General features: G+C 33.2%; 2 protein-coding genes and 1 pseudogene across 3 annotated transcripts; 1 reads left to right on the forward strand and 2 right to left on the reverse strand.

Annotated features, from left to right (window-relative positions):
• Positions 1-33: 33 nt before the first annotated feature.
• On the reverse strand, positions 34-5,675 carry LOC113520982 (methyltransferase-like protein 25B). Of its 2 annotated transcripts, XM_052894202.1 has the most exons (7): positions 5,535-5,675; positions 5,233-5,316; positions 3,636-4,096; positions 3,126-3,540; positions 2,463-2,572; positions 1,964-2,151; positions 34-202 (listed from the first exon to the last, which is right to left on the reverse strand). In XM_052894202.1, the coding sequence occupies exons 2-7, from the start codon at positions 5,299-5,301 to the stop codon at positions 123-125; spliced, it is 1,323 nt and encodes a 440-aa protein (XP_052750162.1). In that variant the 5' UTR covers positions 5,302-5,316; positions 5,535-5,675; the 3' UTR covers positions 34-122. The 2 variants fall into 2 exon arrangements, with proteins under 2 accessions (XP_052750162.1, XP_052750161.1); XM_052894201.1 differs by lacking the exons at positions 5,233-5,316; positions 5,535-5,675 and adding an exon at positions 4,845-5,135.
• A 34-nt stretch (positions 5,676-5,709) lies between these two features.
• On the forward strand, positions 5,710-12,709 carry LOC113520981 (GPI mannosyltransferase 4-like). Its single transcript, XM_026906413.3, has 3 exons — positions 5,710-5,885; positions 5,982-6,921; positions 8,803-12,709. Exons 1-3 carry the CDS (start codon positions 5,720-5,722, stop codon positions 9,659-9,661), a joined length of 1,965 nt encoding a protein of 654 aa, XP_026762214.2. The 5' UTR covers positions 5,710-5,719; the 3' UTR covers positions 9,662-12,709.
• Positions 12,710-14,084: 1,375 nt separating this feature from the next.
• On the reverse strand, positions 14,085-17,825 carry LOC113520869 (GPI mannosyltransferase 4-like; annotated as a pseudogene).
• Positions 17,826-18,501: the final 676 nt, after the last annotated feature.

An 18,501-nucleotide genomic window follows, 5' to 3' on the forward strand; every position in this document is an offset into this window, starting at 1 on the left:
AAGGGTTATAAATAATTAAATTATAACAAATAATAAGTTTATGAATTTATTTCTTTTTTTGATAAAATAAAAAAAAAATAACTGAAAAATTATTGAATACATTAAATAATAATTTATTTTTCTCACGCTCTTCTTGCAACTATAATATGGTTCCTTGGCGATATTTTCGGGTCAAATACTGGATAGATATTGCATGTTAAACCTGAAAGAGAATAAATTATTTTCATTAGCATTACATTATAATTAAAACAATGCCCTATAGTGGTTAAATGAAATTAACAAATTAACCTCTTAATATAAATGGTAAATATACATTATTTGCTTCCAAATTAATTAAAATAAACTCGATTAAATTACTATTAACAAGTATAACGTTATCCTTTTAAATATCTGATACAAAACTATCAAGTAACTTCAACTTTTTAAATGTTTAAATTCAATTATGATACATCTACAAGTTAGTACCTTAGTATGTTAATAAAATATTAATCCTTAATATTGTCACAATAATACCATATGTGAATAGGCATTACAGTATATACTGCGACGCCCATAGTGTAATGCTTTAACACTGCTGACCGGTGACCAGTAAACTCGTCATTGCACTAGCGTGAAGGTACGTCCTCTTACCTCGACGGGCAACATCGTTTGAATTACAAAGTATTCATAACTAAAAAAATATTTTTCTTTGTATTTAGGTTTTTATCACAATTTTAGTTTAATTCCAAAGATTTAAACCATGATGGAATCCCGGTCAGCAGTGTTAAAATATATATGCGACGCTTGACATTTACCATCAGCTTGCTTGACATACCAGCCATACATACTAAATATCAATAGATCTTATAGATCTGTAAATCTCGATCTTGAAAGTGCCAAATAAAATTAAAATAGTATTATTTAACTGTAATTAATTTAAATACATTCCTTATTACGTTTATGTTTTCCGCTTTAGTTAATTCGGATTACGTCGATGTCATAAAAAAATGTACGCTGTACAGATGTATAATGTGTAAAGTAACTTGTATTTTAATAGATGTGTTTATTTTTCTCTTTAATATTAAATATATTTCGAAAAAGAATTCTCTTTGATTAATTACGTAAACAGTATGAAAATTTTTTTTCAACAATTTTTTATGTGAAAAAGGTTTGTAAAGTGATAGATAGATAGATAGATAAACATTTTGTTTGAGTCATTTATCACACATGTAAATTGACAAATGAGTTTTTTTTTATACAACTTAGAATGGCAAACAAGCTGACGGTCCACCTGATGGAAAGTGGTAACCGTCGCCTATAGACATGAGCAGTACCATGGACATAACAGAGTATACTGTTTCGCCCATGATACCCCCCATGCGTTGCCATTCCTGAGGACTCAAATGTTATTCCTCTGTACCCAGTAAATTCACGCTATATGCCACCCTTAAAACCGAAATACAGCCATGCAAACACAGTTGCAACACGAATGAGTTCATACAATTAAATTAAATACATTTTTTTAAATTATAAAACAAAAGAAAAATATTGGAAAATATGTTTTCACCATGTGAGTCGGAGTGACCCAAATTACTTTACTTAGGTACTTAATTTTAGTGCCACACTCAAGCCCTAGAGGTTTAAGTGGTACTAAAATTTTTCAAGTTTTTGTAATGTTAATGCATGCTAATTAAATATTAATAATAATAAGAAAGTGTACGAAATGATTTTTTTGTTTTTTGTATTTGTTAACCACTATCTTTACGACGAATTTTAATAATTCTTTTTTGCGACAAATTAACTAGTGGAGTAATTTTTTTTTATACAACTTAGAATGACAAACAAGCTGACGGCCCACCTGATGGAAAGCGGTAACCGTATTGTTGACTCAAGATTCCATATCGTATTTATGAACACGATTGACCAACGTTTCAAGGCAAACATACATCTTAGTAAAGATGATTTGACAATATTGAAAAATTACCATTTTCAATTACAAAGAGTACTCTATCGAGGAGTATTACTGTTTCGACGAGGGGCGCCAGCAAGAGCCGAAGCGTGTACACGGTCACTACCCGCCGCCAGTGCTGCAAATCTGCCTCGCCGCGAGACCACGTGTCCGCACATACCGGTAGCGGAATCTCTAATTTCTCTACAGCTAGTGTGCAGTATCTACAAATAATTATAAAATATAGTATAATTTTTTTATTTGGATGAAAATGGAATGGTAACCTCGCCTGCGCTAACGGGATACGCAGGCGGGGCACCAGTGAATGGTGATCTATGAGGATGAAAACAGGCCAGTTAGCCCATCATGATGAATTCATCTGGAATTAATCATAATAGTTTCCAGGGGGAACCGCGAGGAGGTCGACCTGGTTGGGTATATTGCTAGCAATGGGATTCTCAGTCTCCATTACTAACAATCCCTTTCCCCCCCAGTATTTAGGTTAGTTTAATCTTTATAACTAAGTTACATTTACCTTTGAAATGTCATGGTGTTGAAATGTTTGATACTTCTGACAGGGGCGTGGCGCAACTTGGGGTCATGCTCCACTAATATTCTTTCTAGAGCTGCTCTGTACGCGTGTATCTACAAATTTAACTGAAATATTTATCTACACCAGTGATTCTCAACCTTTTTTTTTTTGTTGCGGCACATATTTAACGATTTCAAAATTTGGCGGCACACAAAGAAAAAGATAAACATTATTAACTTACTACAACACACTGCATAAATAGTTTACGACAAAAATTTTAAATATTTGCCAAATTTGGCGGCACACAAAAGTGTCGCGGCACAGTGGTTGAGAATCACTGAGCTAAACCATAGTTACAACTACAGAAGATAAAATATGACTGAATATATAACATAATTACAATATGACACTTTCAAACTTTAGGTAGAAACCATAAAATGCCATCTGCTTTTAGGATTTCATAGATCCTATAAGTTTTGTAGACTATATTAAATTATAGTTCATATACAACACTAACATCTTTACAATAAAAAGAAAATAGTGAATGGACCTGAAATAGGACAAAAAGTCGTCATTCCTTCAGAACATATAAGGAAAAGACATAACATTAAAAAAATTGCACAAATAAAGTGATATAATTATAATATAAATAACAATTTATGTCACCTTCAAATCTTCATAATTTCCTTTTCTCAGTCTATCACAATACACTTCAATTGCGTGACATGCTATTTCTCTGCTGGCATAAGACAGGCCACTGTCCAATCCTGTGAGGTACCGACTCATCGGATATCCTCTGTCAATACAGTCACATGTCAGTTTCATATAACAACACCCTACCACACATATAAACTTTACTCTGCTACTATTAACAAAATGTTTGAGCAACAATGGCCCCAAGTCTCCGCAAGGGTGTAATCCTATCAAGCCATAGTCCTTAATTGTATCTGGTAACTCTAAATTATCTAGTTGATTAATATTATTTAGAGTCATATCAAAATGAATTGGACGGCGCAATTTTAAACCACTTTCCGCTGACAAATACTTTTTAGCTGTATATTCAAGTTGTAAGTCATGTTTTCTGGAAAAAAAAAAAAACATTTATTTAAATTTATATTTAAAAATGTTTTTGCTTTCAATTAAGCCATTTTTAACATACATACCAATGGTACAGACCTAGCATCTTGTGTTAATTGACTTTGACACTCAATACCGGCAGCATAAAGGTCATACTTGTATGCTAGCAGCCTTACTAAATGTCCCAAACCTGAACCAAAGTCAACAACAGCATTGCATTTAGTTTGTAATGTTGCTTGATGTACAATTTCTGCCATAAGACTTACTTCATGTCTCTTTTTTAATTTTACATGTTTAAGATAAAGGTTTTTCAATCTCGGGTGGCCACTGCAGCTATCATATAAATTTTCTGGTTTTTTAATTGATTCAAATTTATTAATAGATTGCCTTGGCAAACTATAAGTTTGTACTGTCTTAATCAATGCTAAGAATGACAGAGGTAATATATAATTGCTATGTTTTCCTAATATAATATCCCCAAGAACTTGGGGATCTATGTTCTGGAATGTCACCTGCCAACTAGCTGGTAGCTTTTCCCAATGATTGTCAACAAAGAAGTCCTGAAAAGATAATAAATGTACATTAATATAAGAACACCTCAGATGAAGTTACATTTAAAAATATACTTTTTATATAAACATAAATAACTACTTTTTAGTTAAAAATATACTCTTAGAAATTACACATTTTTTCTATCAACTTTAACTGGTAGGATTATAGTTGTGAACCTTATATTATATAGAGAGAGCATTGAGTCTCAAAAACAGGTCAACTTTTTGTCAGGTATTTGTCAAATTAGCTGACTAATTTTTTTTAATTATTAATGTCCTATATACTTATACACATAATGTATCTTGAAGTATTTATATTTAATTATTTAATAAATAAAAAGTTTTTATGATTAAAAAGATTATATTTAAACATTATTAAAAAGATGCAAAAATCATAAAACAAAATAAAGATAGAAGTTATAAAGGAAACACTCATAACCATTTATCATGCAAAATTGTATAAAAAAATTAGCCCACTTTTCTCAAAGCATTTATATGGAGACACTATCTATACAATCTAAGTTATGAAGATATTTTATGAACATTTCAGGCGTGAGGTTATTGGCCAAAAATGATCCTGGGCCTTCTCGTCTTTCAAGTCGAGCTGTAGTTTAGTCTTGCAGTATATAGATTTACTTTCCTGATATGACAATAAAACATTCTTTACACTCTTTGGGCTCCAAAAGCAAATGGAAAATTATTATTTTTTAACCCCAGTGTGGAGAGTGAATGTAATTTTTAAAATCAATTAACTTACCAAAACGTATAGATTCAAAAGCCATTCATACATGCGGAGAACAATAATCAAGTCAGTTAAGACAGACTGCACTGTTTCTTTATGAGATTTCATGTCGTAAAATTATGAAAATAGATTGGTTACTATTATTGACCCCCAACTACAAATTTAATCACGTAAGTGTAATTATTAATTTAATAAAAATCTGATTTTTTTCAAATAAATTGTAAAAACAGAAAAGAAAATATTGAGTGTAAATAAAAACAACAAATAGAGATATACGTTGACACTATCAATTTAACGGGAGGATTTGACGTATAGTGACATTAACAATTATGGTTCATAGATTGAGAATAATACAAACGGTAAGGTGAATAAGCCTTGATTTCCTATTAGGTAAAACACTTACAGCAATATCAGCAGTATCCGAAAACCGACAATCAATGTTTTGTATTATTTGAAAATGACTGACGATCATTCGATAGTACTGCTTCTGTTGAACAATTTACGAACTTAAGTTACAATTATTAAATAGTTCTATTTTTTGCCAATAGGTCGCAAATGTCGCTTTTGGTTGCATAAAAGTGTATTTAACTCATTTTGCGATCAGAAAGCAATTGTACTATCTAATACTGTTTTGACAATTAGCGATTGTTCCCAAACTGTTCTCGCATTCTTAGTCTGTTTTTGTATTAAATGAAAAGTAGCAACCAATTGCTATTAATGAAGTCTACATCTCGTTTGTTACGATTACAACATAACATTTTACTCAATGAATTCATGAAGAAATACCTAACTACCATGTAAAGTGATTACAAAATACATCGGGCAAAATAAGCCTATAAAATTCCCACGTTATTATCAGTGAATATACCTCTGTGGCGCGCGCTGATAACATGTTTTTGAAAACCGGAATCTTTAAGGCGATTTCATTTAAAAATCCAGTGAAATTACCAGTTTCATATTGGTTTCTCGTAATTATACGATTTGCGCTAACAATTGTTCCACAGAAAGGATACATACATCCGGATGAGTTTTTTCAGAATGTTGAGATTATTGCAGGTAAGGACTCGTAATAACCATTTTACAACCCAATCTATAAGTAAATTGTTTGAACCTAATATTTAGATGATGATTTGTGTTATTATGTTGTTCCAGGCGATATTCTTAACGTGGATATTGCAAGAACTTGGGAGTTCAATCCAAAATTTCCCATCAGAAACATATTTGTACCCAAAATGATACTGGGCCCACCGTTACACTTCATACGAATTGTGAACCCTTACACTATGTATTACCTTAACATTGACTTGAAAACCCCATATTATTTACTAGTTATACCGCGACTGTTTATATGCCTTCTGTCATTAATTAATGACTATTGTTTGTACAGAATATGCATACTTTATGGACAAAATTTTAGAACTCGTTTAAAGCTATTCGCAAGCTCATATGTAGTTTTTGTTTATTGCTGTAGAAGTTTTTCAAACACATTTGAAATTATTTTTTTCTCTATACTTTTACTGTTTGTTGCTGAATGTATGCAAAAATCTGATAAAATTATATATCATGAAGAGTTTCTGAATGAAAAATATAAGCAGGCCACCTCCCCTGTTGAGAAAGTGAAACTTTTTAAATTACGGACCCATCTGCCCGAACATTCCTTGAACCGTGTCATCATTTTATCTACATTAGTAGTGATAGGAATTTTTAACCGTCCAACCTTTGTGGGGTTTGCATTTCCACCAATTTTCTTCTGGCTCCATCGGGGGCTAGGATCTAAAGTGGTTGGATTCAAAGATTTCCATTACCGAATATTCACATTTATCATGTGTGGCATCCCTACTGCATTGCTGTTAATTGTAGTGGACTCTGGTTACTATGGGTACATAACAATGGCTGATGTGGAGTCACTGAAGCTCTCCTGGGACTATTGGGTGGTTACACCACTAAATTTCATGCGATACAACTTAGATACAAGGAATTTGACACAACACGGGTTACATCCATGGTGGCTACATCTTGTTGTGAATGTGCCATTGCTGTTCAATATATTGGGAGTATTAGCACTTATATCAATAGCTGGACATACATACAGGTGAGTTCATTTATGTAATATAAATCCACATTCATATTTAATACATTTCTTAAAACATGCTTCTCATCCCTGCCCATCATGTGTCCATACTATCTAAACTACAGGAATAAAGAAATATAATTAGACATCACACAATGCCATTTATTCCAAATAAAGCAGAGTTTGTACTAGACAACTGGTAGACATATTTTTTTTTTATAAATAGCCTAACAACTTGCAAAGAAAATTTTCAGACAACAATAGACAATTCCCTCATAAATACAAATGATACGGAATCGAATACGCGACTTTTAGAATGTGAGTCAGTGTGTAAAACTGCTACTCCAGCAAGGTTTTCTATCTCAGTGTGTATTCTTAGAAGGGATAATACAATTTACGCGCAAAGCTTGTTAACCTGATTAGTACTGTTTGCGTGTATTTACCACACTTAGTAATTATTAGTCATTTTTCAAATGTTGTATGTTCTTATTTAAATTTCGTATGTTTCGTAAATAAATTAAGATAAACATTTGTGTACAAAAAATCATCATTACCAGATCAGCTGCTAACAGTCCACTGTTGAACCCTTGGAGTATAAAAACAATAAAAAATTTACTAAAATGCAGGCTTAGAATTACCAAAGTTTGGAAAAACAAGATTTATTTATACTTATATATAAGTATTGTATATAAGTAACTTGCGCAATATTGCCGATATACAATAATAAAAAAAATTCTACTGCATTCGTAAACTTAGGTACACTTTTATATCACTAGACAGACAATTAAATTCATGTAGTTGAATTGTCTAACAACTCATTCTTATTGTCTTTTCATCTATTAAATTACACAATATCTTTTTAACAAAGCTAGATGAAAAAAAGAATGAATGCCTATAGAAACTACGACGGGTATACTATTAACATGCCAGAATGTTTTTGCAAGTAGGTATGTTATGGATTTATTATAGTATTGATGCATTTATTTGTATAAAATGAGTATGGCTACGTTATTAAAAAAAAAAAGATTATTATTTTATCTGTGGCCTGTGTATACTTGGCGGGAATTTTTTTTACTAACAGTGATGAAACAGTCATCATCATATTTCATGTCGCTGACACTAAACAACTGGTCCGATAGCTATTATTGGGAGGTGGGGGGAAAGGATCGTTAGTTTTGGGAATCAAACAACCCCATTGCTTGCAATATGCCATATCAGGTCGACGTCCACGCGGTTCCCCTTGAAAACCGTATTGGTTAATTTTTAGGAATTCGTCACAATGGGTACTAGTATAGTAATATATTATCTGTGCTATGGGTCAATTGACATGTTTCATTCTCTCTTATCATCTGTAGCTGATGCCCCGGCCGTGTATACCGATAGCGCAGGAGGAGTTCCATATTCGCCCTTAAATAAAAATTCTTTGAATATTTTAAATTTACGATCAGATTATTATGTGATGCGTTACAGGTAAAGAGTACTTATATACGTTGCTCCATGTCTTTGTTACGCAGGACCGTAGTTAGACCCGAGTTTAAGAACTTTTTGGTATGGCAGAAGTCATAATTAAATGACTTAGAAAAAGCGAACTATCTAATTTTCTTGGCGCTTTTCATTTTAAGGTAGGGCATTGCTCTCAACGCCCCCCACTTCTCCCTCTAGCTACAGCCATATGGTTACGACAGAGCTGAGGAGAACGACGTCTTCTAGTAGCCCATGTCGAAATGTCAGTAATAAAAGTTACGTATGTAGGTACTATTGTAACCAAGGCGAAAGTTTAAAATTAATCAATGTCTCTGAATATCCAATTCGATTGAGTTGATAGTCATGTAGGTACATATTATGAATTCATAAGTATGAAATGGAATTAAGTAATATTTAATAAAATAATTACATTTTCAGGTTTATCCGAGGTCAGTATAACAAATTGCCAAGAATCCAAAGCATTACGGGACTAATGCTGTTCTCTCTAGTCACACCAGTAGCTGTATTATCCCTGTTCCCGCACCAAGAGGCCAGATTTATCATACCAGTTTTAATTCCACTAATATACCTCTACGGAAACCATTTACACCCAAACGAAACTGATGGCGCGAAATCTAGAAGACTGAAAAATATATTGCGTATTTGTTGGTACTGTTTAAACGTACTGTTGACCATATTCTTTGGGTTCATTCACCAAGGCGGTATATACCCCTTCTCAAACAGTCTCTACCGCGAAATAAAGAGCAATTATGGAGTCCACACGCACGTTATAACCACGCATAGCTATAGTATCCCCACTTTCTTACTTCAGTTGGAGAGTACAACGAAAATTTGGAAGGATAAAAAGACTGGACATAAGTATAGATTGGCGCCCACCACATTTCTCCACAAGTATGGTTCCCTACCAATGGACGAATTATTTACTAAGATTGACGATGTCCTAACAAATGCTGAGATGTTGTTACACAAACATAAGAAACAGTACAGGTTTTACGTCGCGTCTCCTTGCTCATTAGAGCAGAGACTGCGCCATGCGGCTTCTAGTTATTATTACATAGATTTATCAGAAGAATTTTCGTATTACCCTCATTTTTGTACAGAGGCCTTCCCCAAATTCCCAAGTGGCCGCGACCAGTCATGTGTGGAAACTAGTCTATTAAGGACGAACGAATCTCGTGTTGTTGACTTGAATATGTTCCAAAGAATCTCATGTTTCTTTAGAAAGTTTTGTCTCAAAATTTATAGGGTCAGACCTGTTACTAAATATAAGAAATAAAGAGACCTATGGGAGGATAACAAGAGCCAAGTATCAATATTCTCTTTCTTGCATAATTAAATCTTTGCTTTTATATACAATTATGTAAAATGACAAAAATTGAAATATGAAAAGTTTTTATTTATCACTTTAAATTGCATTATTTTTATATATATATGTTCAGGCTATTTATTATATTTGCTCAATTAAATTATTAAATTCAATTTTCTAATATAAAAGTACAATTGGGCCATATGTTTAGTTTTTAAAATACTAATTCGCGTAAGATACCAAAGCCAGTAAATCATCACAATATATGGCTTAATCATATTTGGTTAAGCCGTTTTAGATAGAGGAATATTAAATAAGAGATTATTTTTACTTAAGTATGTATTTAATTTTTTCATCGATAGGATATAATTAGTATATCCTGTTTCATATTTAACTGTGATAATTTTAAATTATAGTCTTTTTTAATAGAATTTAATGAAAATATAAATTATCAAAAACTGTTTTTTGATTAATTGAATGTTATGTATAGGTATATTTTAATCTATGCTACTGTATTCACTTGAATTGTTTATGTAATTTTTTTTATGTTTCAAGTGCAATAAAGAATTAAAAATTAATAATGTTTTGAGGTGTTAGTTACACCTTTTTTTTTTACTATTTCACTTCGAGTGTGGTTTTGTAATAATTTCAACAAAATTTGATTACTTTTTCATTAAGTCCTATTGGAACTGACTATACTCACGTAGCAGATACAAACATGTACCTACTTTGAAAAATAATTTATATTGGCAGTGATCTGAAACAATTTATTTTTTATTATTTTTAATGAACTTATGTTCTTTTTTTAATACGATGTCTATATACATAGATATAGATAGATAGATAGATACTCTTTATTGTTTCCTCCAAAAGATTACAATAGTAAACTTATTATAAATATAAACAATTACAAGAAAATATTACACTGAGAAAACAAAAAAAACTCTCTGTACTTGTTATTAACAATAATTAATTTAATTTAATTAATTTCCGTTATATATGTATGTATGTAGACATCGATTTATTTTTTATTTTTGTGTTATCAGTTTTATTGTATTATATGTATAACAAAATGAGCATTCCTATTTTGCTCAATTTTTTTTTATTATATTATATGTTCAATATATGCTTTATCTTAAATATTGTACGTCACGTTATATGGTATTATAGTTTATAGATTTTTTTCCTACCTATCGTTCAACGAACAAGCGTCCAAAAAATTGTCATACAATTTTTGGGACATGGAAATGACGTTGAAATATTAGATTTTACTTACATTGTAATGACACTATGTAGTAATGTGAAAGTAATACTGTTTAACTAATCTATTTTGAATTTCTTTGAAACTTACTGTTTACTGTTATCATAGTTAATGCATTTAAATGAAAGTGTAATTAATTATTCACCATATCAGCCATTATCTGCCCACTGTTGGACAAAGGCCTCCCTATAGACTGTCATAAGGAAAGGGGCTTTTATATTGTCTATATGTATATAATATGTATATATTACATATTATATCGTTATGGCGTTTACCACTGGGGGATTTTACCAGTAATTGTTTAATCTGGCAGGTGGGTTGGCAACCGCAGTTTGGCTGTTGGTTATGTTTTAAGAGGGACGCTGGTGCTAATCCATCGACTATAAAGTTTCCTTAGTCGCCTCTTACGACTTCCACGGGAAAGAGTGGCCCTCTCTATGCTGGAAACACATGGTAGTGCAAATATGGCACGCTATTTAAATATTATCATTACAATATTTAAGGCGATACAAAAGACATGACTTACAAAAATTCGATGTTAAATGACTTTTGCTTATGGCTGCGATTTTTATTGCCTTAAAGATTTTTTTTTATGTAACATACGTTTAGTCTTTAAAGAGGGCGGTTGTGTAGCGTATAGCAGTTATATCACGATGTTCTTTTTATAAATATCAATCGAGCTGTTAGCAAGCCTACAAGATGCGCAATCCTTAGTTTTTTACGGCAGTCGAAGAAAACAGCTGTAATGCTATATATATCGTAATGTTGTTTTACTCGTATTGAAATTATCTGGCATAATATGCTACTTTTGCATAGAAATATAAATGATTTATCATTAAAATATACTTGTTTACAAGCTTACAAGTCGTCATTTTTTATGATTCTTTTGCTAGGTTCCGAATGTTGTTACCTGCGACGAGAATGTAACCGCAAGAAATTCGACAGTTATTGTAATGTTATGTTTGTATGACTATAATTAAGTTTTATTTGTTATTATATACATATATACGAATACTCATCAATATCATCAGAGATTAAGAGGCAAGGATGATTTGTGTACAGGTTTACATTACGACATGGCCGTAGCTGGGGGGGGGGGAGGGCATTGAGGGGCAATGCCCTATCTTAAAAGGCCCAATGCCCTACCATACAATGAGAGGCCCTGAGAAAATTAGACTGATTCGCTTTTTTGAAGTTACTTAATTATGGCTTCTACCCTACTGGCATTACGACTACTAATATTTGAGAATCATAATTAGTACTGAAAATATAGCTGTTTTTCTTATTTTTTTATACAACTTAGAATGGCAAACAAGCTGACGGCCCGCCTGATGGAAAGTGGTTACCGTCGCCTATAGACATGAGCAGTACCATGGACATAACAAAGTATACTGTTTCGCCCATGATACCATCCATGCGTTGCCATTCCTGAGGATTCAGGTGTTATTCCTCAGTACCCAGTAAATTCACGCCATATCCCAGCCTTCAAATCGAAATGCATAGCATGCATCACTACCTACCTTGCCTATTTAGTATTACTGTAATACAACTAGTGTATTGAATAGATTATGGGTACCATAACGTCAAATAGCACTTAAAATGTCTGATTCATGACAAATATCTGGATTTACATTGTGAATAATTACAACGTCTAATGAAGTCGATATGGGGAAGTGATTGCAGCACTTGTATCGATTGCTTTTATTAAAGCAATAGTTTGCTTTTATTTACTATTAAAATAAAAGCTTTTATTATTATTTCAGTGTTTTTATTTCATGATTTCTTCCGTGAGGAATGAAAAGACTATTTTAATGAAGAAGACCTTTCCCAGAAATATTAATTATATTTCTGTATTGTATTTATTTTCGAAGTAGGTATTTTTTTTTATGGGTGAAAATGGTATGGTAACCCCGCCTGCGCTAACGGGATACGCTGGCGGAGCACCAATGAAAGGTGATAGATGAGAATGAAAACAGGCCAGTTAGCCCATCGTGATGAATTCATCAGGAATAAACCATGATAGTTTCCAGGGAGAACCGCGAGGAGATCGACCTGGTTGGGTATATTGCTAGCAATGGGATTCTCAGTCTCCATTACTAACAATCCCTCCCCCCCCGCGAAGTAGGTATTGTGCTGCTACAGGTGTTTGTAAAGCTTAGTGTCCTGCAATTATCATGTATTATGGAGTAAGTACTATGATATATAAGACTAAAATATCTTGTTCTAAAAAGATGTTATTAACCGACCTGAAAAAAGGAAATTCTCAATTCGATTGTATTTTTTTTTATTTTTGTAACCTCAAAATTCCATTAATAAACCGATTTGGATTTATTTTAAAGTATATCTGAAAGGATATACTTTTAGATTGGTCCCATATAAATTTTATCAAAAATCGATTCAGTAGATTGTTTTTAAAATGACATAACTGGTTTTAGATAGATAGATAACCTTTATTACCAGTATTAAGAAAATAAAAACAACAAAAAAAAAAAAAACAATGTTGCTGGTAATAGAAGCCGCCTCAGCTGTTGCTGTATATGTACAGCTCCAGCGAGATGTACCTATATAGCGCTGATTTTCAGGCGGCCCCATAACTCCTTTACCATTAGCATGCGTGCATGATTGAAGTCGGCATTTTTTTATGGAATCAAATGTACTTCTTTTCGCTGAAGAAACGGCTGCTCACGTAATCCTGGAATGTGAGGCTGTGGCCCATTAACGTTTAGAAATCCTCGGAACGGTGAGGTCGCTCCGTGAGGCCTGTGAAGAACCCAGGAAGCTTCTGCGCTTCTGGGCGGAGCTAGGTTGGCTGTACTAGCCACGACTCATAAGCACAACGGCCCAAATGAGAGGCTAAGCGCGGAAAACAGTCTTTCTCACATTCACATTCACATGTACTTCTTTTTAGTAATTTCAAACTCGCTTGCTAGAACATTCTTATGAAAAACCAAATAATGAGTACCTGGAGACATACCACAGTATACTCGCACTTAAATCAATCTAGAAATGTCTATTTGGCCTGACCGGGAATCGAACTCGGTAGCAAAAGTACGCAAATCAGAGTGTGTACCGTACCACCACAGAATTATACCATCACCATAGAATTATTGATCAAATAAAAAAGTACCAAAGGCCTCTTCGAAACTTTATATTTTTATTCACAGATCAAAATTAATTTTATTTCAATTCACTAAAATAAAGAGGTAATGACTCCGCTATTATTAAATTTGTCTGTATATGGGGCTGTTGTTGACGTTGGTGTTCTCGGATGAGGCTTACATAGCCAATCTTTTTAATAAAGGTAGCGTACATAGCGAACATGCAAACACACTACCGCTGTTGTAATGATAATTAGAGAAGTAGATAGATAATTTATTTACATTACTTACAGCACACAAATTACAATACAAACATACTCATAATACACAGTAAATGAGATAAAAGAATGAAAAACAAAACCAATAAGCAAAATATATAAAACAACAATTTCCTTTTTCTTTCATGCGTGTCTCATAGTGACTTAAAATATATATTGCTGCTGGTGGTCGAACTTTTATTTCATCTCTATTTACATCCAGTTGAGAAAGACGTGACATTTCAAAATTATTAGTTTTTTTATTTTATTAGAGCTGGAGAGCTCTAAAAAATTCTAGCCCATTCTTAGCTCGTTGTTCCCATTGGGAAGGTCCTATTTTACAGCATTGTATGTGCCGCTTCAACGTATCCTTGGACCTGAAGAGTTGTCTACCATGCGTACACCTTTCTCTAGTTCAAAGTAAAATATTTTGTATTTTAATATACCTACTCATACTTGTGAATACCAGTTAATTTTTAAATTTACCAGACGGTCTAATTCTATAAATTTTAAGACACAATTTATTAAAAAAACACGAAACTTTGGAATATATTTAAATTGATACTAAATTCATCCATCCGTAGACTAGTTTTCACACATGATTGATCATGGTCACTTGGAAATTCAGGGAATGCCTCCATACTAAGGTGGGGATAATATAAAAACTCTTCAGTTAAGTCTACATAATGATTGCTGGCCGCGTCGTGAAATTTCTTCTCTAACGAGCAAGGAGATGCAATATAAAACTTGTATTGCTGTCTATCTTTGTGTAACAACATCTCGGCATTCGTTAAAACGTCGTCAATTTTAATAAATAACTCGTCCAATGGTATAGAACCTTGGTTATACAGAAAAGTTGTTGACGCTAGTCTATACTTATCTTTAGTCTTTCTATCTTCAATCCAAATTGGCGTTTTATTTTCCAGTTGAAGCAAAAAGGCGGGAATTGTGTATATATGTGAAGTTACGACGTGGGTATGGATTCCATGATTACTCTTTATTTCGCGGTAGAAGCTGTTTGAGAAAGGATATATACCGCCTTGGTGAATGAACCCAAAGAATATGGTACACAGTACGTTTAAACAGTACCAACAAATACGCAATATATTTTTCAGTCTTCTAGATTTCGCGCCATCAGTTTCGTTTGGGTGTAAATGGTTTCCGTAGAGGTATATTAGTGGAATTAAAACTGGTATGATAAATCTGGCCTCTTGGTGCGGGAACAGTGACAATACAGCTACTGGTGTGACTAGAGAGAACAGCATTAGTCCCGTAATGCTTTGGATTCTTGGCAATTTGTTGTATTGACCTCGGATAAATCTGTAATTGTAATTAATTTACTATTTACATTTTTTGTTCACTTACATAGGTACCTTATCAAACATTCCTGCTTGTTAAAATATTTGTAATTAACATTCTATCTCATATTCACAAAACAGACACCGATTATACTTTGAGTTCACAGGTCAAGTTCATGTACATTTAATGAAATCACTTATCTAATTATGCTTAGAGGATAAGCATTAAAATATTCGCTATATTTACAAGAAATTCTTGGGGTTATAGTTAAGAAAATTTTCGCATGATTTTTTAATGCGATAGAAAAAGTAATATAACTGGTTAAGCATGAGTTAGATTATGTTAAGACAGTTTAGATTTCTTGGTTTTGTCGAACCAAAATTAACACTGAACCCAACCCAACTAACCCATAGCTGAACCCAAAGTAGAAACTTATTAGATGCCCATTCATTTCTCTCTTTCAATGAGTAAATAAAATAGGTAAAATCTTATCTGAGAAATCAATTTAAAGTACGATAAGACTGATATACTTGAAGAAGGTAAGAACCCTAAAAATAAAAAAAATAAAAGGTTAGAGTGCGGGTCGGAAAAACTCTATTAGTTGTATAGAGGTCATCTGCCTGTATTTAAGCCGCGTTTTCTCGTAGATATGTTTGTGTTTTCTTTCTTCGTTTTTTACCTTTTCTTCATTATCAATATCTCTATAATCTTATTACTCGTTGATACACAAAACAGAAGTGACTGAATCGTAGTCGTTTGCTTGGGTACCTCTGTCCCATTCGTGTTTCAACCGTAAAGCAGTTGTGTTTGCATGGCTGTGTTTAGATTTGAAAGGTGGGATATGGCGTGAAACTACAGAGTACAGAGGAATAACATCTGAGTCCTCAGGAGTGGCGCATGGGGGGTATCATGGGTGAAACAGTATACTCTATTATGTCCATGGTACTGCTCATGTCTATAGGCGACCGTTACCACTTTCCATCAGGTGGACCGTCAGATTGTTTGCCATTCTAAGTTGTATAAAAAAAGTACTTACCTATAGGTATTTCCAGTTATTGATACAAGTGCTAATACTCCCAATACATTGAACAGCAATGGAACATTCACAACGAGATGTAGCCACCACGGATGTAATCCGTGCTGTGTCAAATTCTTTGTATCAATGTTGTATAATATGAAATTCAGCGGTGTGACTACCCAACTGCCCCAAGAAAACTTCAGAGACTCTACATCAGCCATTGTTATGTGTCCATAATAAACGGAGTCTACAATAATTAGCAGCATGCCAGTGGGGACACCACACATGATAAATATGAATATTCGGTGAGTAAAATCTTTGAGTTTCACAATCTTAAATTCGAGTTCCTTGAGTAACCAGAAGATAACCGGTGCAAATGCAAACCCCACGAATGTTGGACGGTTAAATATTCCTATTACTACTACAGAAGACAAAATTCTATTACAGTTCAGGGAATGTTCTGGCAAATGGGATAGTTTAACTCTCTCAATAGATGAAGTTATTGGTTTATATTTATTAGAATTCCGCATACATTTAGCTACAAATAGTAAAAGTAAGGAGAAAAGAATCATTTCAAATGTGTTTGAAAAGCTTCTACAGCAATAAACAAGAGCTACATATGAGCTCGCAAATAGCTTTAAACGAGTTCTAAAATTTTGTCCATAAAGTATGCATATTCTGTACAAACAATAGTCATTGATTAATGACAGAAGGCATATAAACAGCCGCGGTATAACTAGTAAATAATATGGGGTTTTCAAGTCAATGTTAAGGTAATACATAGTGTAAGGGTTTACAATTCGTATGAAGTGTAACGGTGGGCCCAGTACCATTTTGGGTACAAATATGTTTCTGATGGGAAATTTTGGATTGAACTCCCAAGTTCTTATAACGTCTACATCAAGAATATCGCCTGAAACAATATAAAAAAAAAAATATTATCATATAAAATTAATATTGACAAAGTTGCTGTATTAAAAGGTCCAAGTCGAAGTCACTTTTTTTTTAAAGATATATTTATTACCTGCGACAACTTCAATACTTTGAAAGAACTCATCCGGATGTATGTATCCATTTTGCGGCACAATTGTTAGAGCAAATCGTATAATTACGAGTAGCCAATATGAAACTGGATTATTAGATTTTTAAATGAGATCGCTTTAAAAAGTGCTCTTTTCAAAAACATTTTATCAGCGCACGCCACATACACTGATGTTATTAGCAAAATAACTGATAACACAACGCTAGTATTTATTGGCTAAATTTACCTTGTTGGGCGAGTCCAGATCTCCATTTGTTGACAATTCACAATTTTATTTTAACCGACAAATGTTTTGACCCATATAGGGCGCATTTTTTCTTATTGGGATAAAAACTAAGTAGCCTATCTCTCAAATTGAAGCAAACAATACATACACATTAACAGATTACATTAAAATCAATCGAGAGATTTAAAGTTTGCTGTGAATAAACATGGCGACACGAGATTTTAGAGCAATAAAGTCGTTTGCACAGAAATATTTGTAAATAAATTTGTGTTATAAAGTTATACTTGATATTAACAAGGGTTAATAAAAATAATGGGAAGGTATAATGTTAGGAAATAATGTTTTTTTTTTACAACACAGGGGGCTTACGAGCATGCGGCTCACTTGATGGTAAGTGACTACCGCCGCACAGGATCACCCACAACACCAGCGGCATTGCAAGTCTGCTGCCGGCCTTTTAAAAAGGAATATACTCTTTTCTTGAAGGTTATGTTGTCGTATCGGTTCGGAAATACTGCTGCTGGAAGTTGATTCCAAAGAATGGTTGTGCGTGGAAGAAAGTGCCTTGAAAAACGCACGGTGGAAGACTGCCACTCGTCCAGATGATTG

Source organism: Galleria mellonella, unplaced genomic scaffold (assembly GCF_026898425.1).
Source record: "Galleria mellonella isolate WM207_F2 unplaced genomic scaffold, CSIRO_AGI_GalMel_v1 utg200, whole genome shotgun sequence".
In the NCBI taxonomy this organism is placed as follows: Eukaryota; Metazoa; Arthropoda; class Insecta; order Lepidoptera; family Pyralidae; genus Galleria; species Galleria mellonella.

Bases quoted from the DNA above. Each gene is read 5' to 3' on its own strand.
- LOC113520982 (XM_052894201.1), bottom strand. From the start codon at position 4,937: ATGAAATCTCATAAAGAAACAGTGCAGTCTGTCTTAACTGACTTGATT. The intron at 4,097-4,844 runs GTAAGTTAATTG...TTATCTTTTCAG, and splicing joins TTTTGAATCTATACGTTTTG to GACTTCTTTGTTGACAATCA. The intron at 2,573-3,125 runs GTGACATAAATT...TTAAATTTGTAG, and splicing joins GAAATTATGAAGATTTGAAG to ATACACGCGTACAGAGCAGC.
- LOC113520981 (XM_026906413.3), top strand. From the start codon at position 5,720: ATGTTTTTGAAAACCGGAATCTTTAAGGCGATTTCATTTAAAAATCCA. The intron at 5,886-5,981 runs GTAAGGACTCGT...ATGTTGTTCCAG, and splicing joins GAATGTTGAGATTATTGCAG to GCGATATTCTTAACGTGGAT. The intron at 6,922-8,802 runs GTGAGTTCATTT...TTACATTTTCAG, and splicing joins ATAGCTGGACATACATACAG to GTTTATCCGAGGTCAGTATA.